Raw genomic sequence first — 7,746 nt, forward strand, 5'->3', positions numbered from 1 at the left:
GGGCTAGACGGCCAACACCTCAACGAGCTAACTGCGCTAACACACTAGCTCCCACCCATGTAATTGAGCATTGCATGGCACATCCAACATACTGTTTTACTTTAGTCCATGACTCGCTTACCTTCAGGGTCATACGTCACATGAAAACCAAAATAATTCCAAACGCCAGATCTGAATGAGGGTGCGGGAGGTCCATGTTGTAAGGAGAGCTTAACTTCTGTCTCGCTAGCTTGCCCTGCGCTCTTCCTTCTGATGATGCTGTCTGTGTTGAGCGCTCAGTGAATCTGCGTTCGACTACTCCGCCTAGGCTGCACTGTCGAGCCTAGGCGGAGTAGTCGAACGCAGATTCACTGAGCGCTCAACACAGACAGCATTGTCAGAAGGAAAGTTGATAAAATAAATTAAACATTTTGTATTGTTCGATACATATGCGTACCGAACCAAAAGCACTGTATCGAACGGTTCAATATCGATACGAATATCGTTGCACCCCTACTCAATTGGTAATATATTTATTTTTGCCACAACAATAGCCTTTTGTGTGCGACTCTCCACATAGTCTGGACTGCTTTGAGCTGTTATTCTTGGTTTGTAGCTCTTAATAGAAAAAAAATCTTTGAGTCTAATACCACAGTAGTTATCAGTAATTTTTAAGATGTTGAAAAGAAATGTTAATACATGCTTCAGCACAAATAGAACCTAACTTTATCTTTATATACAACTATTATTACATTCACAGTTATTACTTCTTATTTGTTCGCGCACTGGAATGTAGCCTTGTCTTGGCTGGTTGCATAATGGTATTAGTCCTTTGCAAACACATTTTCCTTTTATTGCCTGTAGCTATCCTTTGTGCTATAGATTTTGTGTGTTAGTACACACGTTTTAGCTTCCAGTGAAAAAATTTCACACACACACTACAAAGAGGTAAAATATGCAAATTATCCTTTGTGGAGTGTTTCTGCATCCATGGTCTTTTTGATTGTTATTCTTATTTCAGTGGATAGTTATTTACTACTGCAGTAATTTTCATGAGACCTAAATAGCAGCAGTTGCAGTTATATCTGCCAGAATAATTAGTGTAAAATAATCTTTCTTTTCCCAGAGTGAAGACTCTGATGAAGACGATCTGTTTGCTATTAGTGACAAATGGACCTTTGAGTGGAGCAGCCGGCGTTGGTCCAGGTTACAGGACATTGACAGTCTGCTGGGAAATCACAGAGAGGGTGAGCTCTCCAGAGATGGTGTGCCTCTGAGAACTACCACCAGCAGCGAGAGTGTTCTGACAGACCTCAGTGAGCCAGAGGTCTCTTCTTTGCACAGCGAGAGCAGCGGAGGCAGCGGTCATCGGGGCCTCAGCACAGAGGACTCTGACTGTTCTAACCGCACCTGCTCAGACACTGCAGCAATGCCAGACTCAACTTCTCTCACAATGCCTCACATCCCCAAAGAATTTGCTCACTTCAATTCACCATCTGACAAGCACAGCAAAACAACCCACTCTCGTGCCAAGGAGTTACTAAAGCGTATGGATACACTGAGCTCCCGAGGTACTCTGGGAAAAGGCCATAAGACGCTGGTAATCAGCTCTCCTGTGCTGCAGCAGAAGGCCCAGGCCCTGAAGAAATTGAGGTGTGAAGACATAATAAATGGAGATGGTGGAGCTCTGGAACCACCATGCAATAAAATTCTGCCATCCCACTCCAGTAGTGAGGGTAGCAGCCATTCTGGTGGCAGCACTGTCAGCACACCCAGCCTAAAAGAGCGTAAGCCTCACCGTGTTGACCATAAACGCAGCGGCATGTATTTGGAGGACATGGACATCTTCTCAGGATCCCAAATGAATAAAGTTGCAGAACAAAATCGTAGAAATGAATTTTGCTCTTATGAAAACCTCGTGGTCCACATTCCCAAAGACCACAAGCCAGGAACCTTCCCCAAAGCATTGTCCATAGAGAGCCTGTCCCCAACTGGTGGCGCCTCAATTAACTGGCACACTGGCAGCATGCACCTGGACTCCCCTTTAATTTCATGCAGAAAGGAAACACGGCCTGCCACCCAGTCCTCTTCCAGAGGTAGCCGCATCAGTGTGTACGATAATGTTCCTGGCTCGCATCTGTATGCCAGCACTGGAGACCTGATAGACCTGGAGAAAGAGGATCTGTTTCCACACCTGGATGATATCTTACTGCATGTCAATGGTCTACAACAGATAGTGGACCACTGGTCAAAAAATGTGTTACCTGGAGGCGAGGGGATAGTACAGATCGATGACGGGAAGGATGATACAGCAGGGCTTCAGTCCTCTAGTCAGATTACATTGGACTTTGAGGGAAATTCTGTCACGGAAAGCCAGATCGTGCCTAGTGATGGAGACAGAGACAAAGTATCACTTACAGAGACAGAATCTACAAGGCTCAGGGAAAGGAGGGACTCCGGTGTAGGTGCATCACTCACAAGACCTAATAGGTAAGACTGAACTGATAGAACTAAGCAGTAAGAGTATGTTAAGATGAATAAAAGTTTACTCTATTTTCTTTGCTTTTTTAATCTCTTTTGGCATTAGGTTAAGATGGCCCAGCTTTCAGATATCTAATCGTCTAAGTCACTCAAGAGCATCCCTGCAGATCACAAACCAATCAGCAGGCCAGCTGAGTTTGTTACAAAAGTTTTCACTGTTGCGTTTGACTGCAATCATGGAGAAGTATTCCCTGACCAATAAACATGGCTGGACTTGGTAAGTCTAACGTATTCTCCCAACTACTTATGTTTGATTCCTATTTTCAATTTGGATTTTATTACAGTTCTTTGAACTGATAATCACTCTCAGTCATCAGTATTATTTATGTATGTATTTGTCCAAATCCTGATATACTGTATTGGCGTCCTTCATTGCCATCATCTTTCTTTAGTCTAAAGAGAATTTTTTAAAACATGTGCTAATGTCTCTCCTAGGTCTGTGCCAAAATTTATGAAGAGAATGAAGGTACCAGATTATAAGGATAAGAATGTGTTTGGAGTTCCTCTCATTGTGCATGTGCAGCGTTCAGGACAGCCCTTGCCCCTCGGCCTGCAGCAGGCCCTGCGGTACTTGAGGAGTCAGTGCCTTGACCAGGTCAGTGACAGTATACGATACTCTCACACTGCACATGCCTTTCATTTTCATATATGAAGTTTATGTGATATAACTGTTTTGCTTCCAGGTGGGTCTTTTTCGTAAATCAGGCGTGAAGTCTCGAATCCAAGCTCTGAGGCAGATGAATGAAAGTTCTCCAGAAAATGTAAATTATGAGGATCAGTCTGCCTATGATGTGGCTGATATGGTGAAGCAATTCTTCAGGGATTTACCTGAGCCCCTACTCACCAGCAAGCTGGGAGAGACCTTCCTCCATATTTACCAGTGTAAGTAAAGACTGCATTTTTATCTGTTATCACTACCTCTGCAAAGCACAAATGTTGTGTTCTAATCCTTTTATTCACCTGTGCAGATGTACCAAAGGACCAAAGATTGCAAGCTGTCCAGGCCGCCATCATGTTGATGTCTGATGAAAATCGAGAGGTACTGCAGACGCTGCTCTGTTTCCTTAGTGATGTCACTTCCTCTGTGGCGGAGAACCAGATGACACCTATGAATATTGCTGTGTGCCTGGCTCCGTCCCTCTTCCATCTCAACAAAATGAAGAAGGACAATCTATCACCAAGGTATTGTTTTCTTTTTTTCTTGTGTTACACTTAACTTGGTGTCTGTGGTTTTGGGTAACATTACCTGCCATTCTGTGTTTACAAAAATAATGATGAAGACATGCATACATTAACTCCTGCATGATTATCTTCCCCACAGCTCCATAAAGATCGCTATAAAGTGGGTTACAGATTTTACTCATCCCTCAGGGGTGCAGTAGATAACTCTCTTTCTGGGCCAGTTTTACCCCAGTTAAAGCTTAATGTTTTATGAGATCATGCTGTGTACAAACAAAGCAAAGCTCTCTAATTTAGCAAGTTGAAATTGTTGCTAAAGAGATCAAAGCGGTTTCCTGCAGAGCGGAAGAAGGGTTTATATACTGTTTCTTGTGGGGATGTTGACCTGAAGTCCCTGCTGGCCTAATAGGTTTTCTCTCCTCATATAATCTCCAGGGCCATGCATAAGAAGTATGCTACTGGCAGACCAGACCAGAAGGATCTGAATGAGAATTTAGCAGCGGCACAGGGCCTCGCTCACATGATCATAGAGTGCAACCGCCTCTTTGAGGTACGAGAACCTGTGTTTATTATGCAGTAAGAATTTAAAGCCTGGATGCAGTATCTAGTCTTGTTTTTATTTGCTGTGAGCCTTACCTTATGCTTTTATGCACCCATTAGATCCCTCATGAGATGGTTACTCAGTCGCGTAATTCCTACGTGGAGGCTGATTTGCATGCACCAACAATTGACGAGCTGTGCAAGCAGTCGGAAGATGAGGATGGAACATACCAAACACTTTTGGAGGGGAGACTTCAGAACCTGCTCAAAGAGGCCCGGGAAAAATCCAAATACTGGGTGTCGTGCAGCAGCTCTGATAACACAGAGCTCTATTATAAGAAGGTTAGTTTTCTAACCTAAACTTAAACCACTATCTTTATTTCAAAGATAGTGGTACATGAAAACAATCCTTTTTGTGTCTTATGTGTGTGATCCAGGTGGGAGATGGCAACCCTTTGAGACGTTGGAAAGTGTCTGTCGAGGTGGAAGCGCCGCCATCTGTGGTGTTGAACCGGGTGCTGCGAGAGCGCCACCTGTGGGATATGGACCTCCTTCAGTGGAAAGTGTGCGAGACACTGGACAGGCAAACAGAAGTGTTTCAGTATGTCCTGAGTCGCATGCCCCCTCATCCCAGCAGGGACTTTGTAGTTCTTAGGTGAGTGCTTAAGAAAACTCAGTGATCTCTTATTTTGGGAATAGCTCAAATTGTATTTCTTAAGATACCATAATCAGTCTCTTTCTGTGCATTCAAGGTCATGGAGGACAGACTTGCCCAAAGGTGCTTGCTCCCTGGTTTCTGTGTCTATAGAGCACGAAGACTGTCCTCCTTTAGGAGGGATAAGGGCTATAGTCCTGGAGTCTAACTACCTATTAGAGCCCTGTGGCTCAGGAAAGTCCAGACTAACTCACATCTGCAGAGTGGACATGAAGTAAGTCCTACAATGAGCTTTTACACAAGATTCTTTTAGAAAGTGCTATATAGAAAAGTTGTTCGCTTATGGTTTGAGCTGCATTTCTAAATATTTTGTGATGTATGCTATAGTATATTGAATATAGTGATTTGATTTCAGGGGACGGACTCCAGACTGGTACAACAAAGCCTTCGGCCACCTTTGTGCTGCAGAAGCTGCCCGAATCCGCAACTCCTTTCAGCCACTAATCGCAGACGGCCCAGAGACCAAAATCTGAAATTCTTTGCTGCTTGTGTCTGCTCAGCCTTGAGATCAACATTGAGCCTTTGAGTCATTGCTAACAGCCACAAAAAGTAGAGACGGGGCTCCAGAACGAAAGCACAGTTTATTGTTTGTTTGTCTGAATGCAAAATGCTCTGATAATAACTTATGGCTCCTCTGAAATTGCACAATTTTAAAAGAGGACATCTTATAGGTGCTGAGCATAATTCTTCATTGGGAAATTAATTATCCTGCCAATATCATTGACATTTATGACTATTTTATTTACCTTCATGTTTCTAAAACTGTATGTTATAATAATTATCTTTAATAATATTATTGTATTATTGTTTCTACAATGTCTAGGACATTCGAGCTCTGAAATGCTTCTGGGAAGCATATATTTGTTTGTTTCAGATTTAAAGCTATAATTATTATGATGTACACTCAAGTGTATATATGTGTGTCTGTGTGTGTGTGTGTGTGTGTGTGTGAATATACTGTAAATTAAATAGAATGTATATTTTGTATATATGTATGTATATATATATATATATATATACATATATATATGAAGGGGTAATGAGTACATATGTTAATTTTCCATATATTAATTAATTTTTCTGTGTGAACCGTTCTGTCAAACACATGGTACAAAATTGTAAGCTGGTTTTACTTTGCTCCTTTATTGCCATTTTGAAATGGATGTAACTGTAATAAACGTTGACCTTCAGTGGTTGTGAAGAAGGTGACTTAAGGTTTGACTTGATCATACCTGCTTTAGGGTACTGGATTGTGCAGTCAGGTCCAAAAATTTCTTCTTTTTTTTAAAAAAAAATAAAACCATGAAAATGATGAAATGCTTTGTGTGCTGATTCCTAATTGTATTATCTGATTCTAAAAATAAGTAAAAATTTAAACAGTATTTTTGGGAGTATGTGAACTCGATTAATCCTCAAAAGAAGCTAAGAACTTGTTACAGACGTTTAAGAGGTGTCAGAAATTCTCATTTAAAAATACTTAAATATTTTTAAATACAAAAGTTCATACACCGAGCAAGAAAATACACTTCACTCTGATTTGGAATGAGAGGGACCTCTGCTGGCTTTTTACAAAACTCATGTGACTCGAAATAGTGCACAGAGGATGGCTTATCTGAAATTGATTGCTTTTCTAATGCCACCTCAATAGTGGTTGAAAAAGCTAATAAAGACTGTTTTATTATTCTCTGGCTTTTTTCTTCCAAACTACATGGTAACTATATGGTAACTTGCAAATGTACTGTTTATAAGATTGGGGAAACCTGCAGTCAGCTGAGACTGAAGAAGTAACTTGGATGAGTGACGAAACGTTTCTCCCACTGAAACCGCTATGTCCAGATCAACAGAATCAACTTTTGGAGATTTACTTACCTGAATGATTGAGAATACATCAAGACATATATGGTAACTTTGGTTAAACTAGGAAAACGGTCAGTTTCTGCCACTAGATGGCTCCTCTATTTGCAGATTGATGATCTTTATCAATGATTTTTACAGTGGCAGCTTTTATTTTTCCTCTTAATGATCTTGCCATCGGTACATTTATTTATTTTAGCACGTTGAGAACATATCACCATACATATATAATACATTTTTGATGGCAGTCTAGGTTTTTGTATGCCATTTATGTACATGCCGTTGGTGTGTGTAGACCAAGCCTCCTTCACTGATCTCAGTTCAACACTAGCAGTGTTTGTGTCTCAGTTACATTGATTCAGTGACCCGTTGATATGCAGAGACAAAACATTAGAAAAAATAAAATAGAATATATGTATGCCTTATACAATGCATTCTACAAACTAAGCCACTATGCGAAGATATAGCAAGAGAAAAATAGAACGCGAGAAACGTGAGTAAAAACAATGTCATTCAACAAACTTCTACATTTCATTCGCAGGTGAACTGGCAAATATTACAATGTGGATCATTTTGCGGTGGTTTATCACAAAATACATCAAAATTACACAATGGTAGTCATGATAGGCACAGCAGTAAAAACTGACACGACTCTTTTGAAGCCATGCTGACACAGATCTGTTTAATGAGCTCTTGAAAGGCACGCTCAGCTTCCGACTGTCAGAAAGGAAGATTGACAGAATTGTCCCAAGCTGTCAGTGCCAGCCTGTTTTATATAAATGCTGGAAACTGATTTTTTGATTATTATCTTTTTTAAAAACAAACAAACAAAACAGATGTTTGTGCACAGAAACGTTCTCTAAAATGTATCTATATGTATGGGATTACATCTATCCATCTATTCATTTTTCTTTCTTTTATAAAAAAAAACAAATAAG

The 7,746-nt window shown here is 40.7% G+C and overlaps 1 protein-coding gene across 4 annotated transcripts in view; it reads left to right on the forward strand.

The window, feature by feature from the left end:
• stard13b (StAR related lipid transfer domain containing 13b) overlaps nt 1-6,235 on the forward strand; it is a 63,026-nt gene extending 56,791 nt beyond the window's left edge. For all 4 annotated transcript variants that reach the window (XM_085430563.1, XM_085430562.1, XM_085430564.1 and 1 more), the window contains 10 exons: nt 1,106-2,469; nt 2,567-2,737; nt 2,956-3,115; nt 3,204-3,402; nt 3,489-3,702; nt 4,135-4,249; nt 4,360-4,581; nt 4,677-4,894; nt 4,992-5,168; nt 5,310-6,235. In XM_085430563.1, coding sequence (XP_085286689.1) covers nt 1,106-2,469; nt 2,567-2,737; nt 2,956-3,115; nt 3,204-3,402; nt 3,489-3,702; nt 4,135-4,249; nt 4,360-4,581; nt 4,677-4,894; nt 4,992-5,168; nt 5,310-5,427 — 2,958 coding nt within the window. In that variant the 3' untranslated portion in view covers nt 5,428-6,235. The remainder of the gene's footprint in view (nt 1-1,105; nt 2,470-2,566; nt 2,738-2,955; nt 3,116-3,203; nt 3,403-3,488; nt 3,703-4,134; nt 4,250-4,359; nt 4,582-4,676; nt 4,895-4,991; nt 5,169-5,309) is intronic.
• Nucleotides 6,236-7,746: the final 1,511 nt, after the last annotated feature.

This window comes from Copadichromis virginalis, linkage group LG14, assembly GCF_057382275.1.
Source record: "Copadichromis virginalis isolate Kocher_CV1m ecotype Utaka linkage group LG14, C_Virginalis_male_GT1.1, whole genome shotgun sequence".
Taxonomy (NCBI): domain Eukaryota; kingdom Metazoa; phylum Chordata; class Actinopteri; order Cichliformes; family Cichlidae; genus Copadichromis; species Copadichromis virginalis.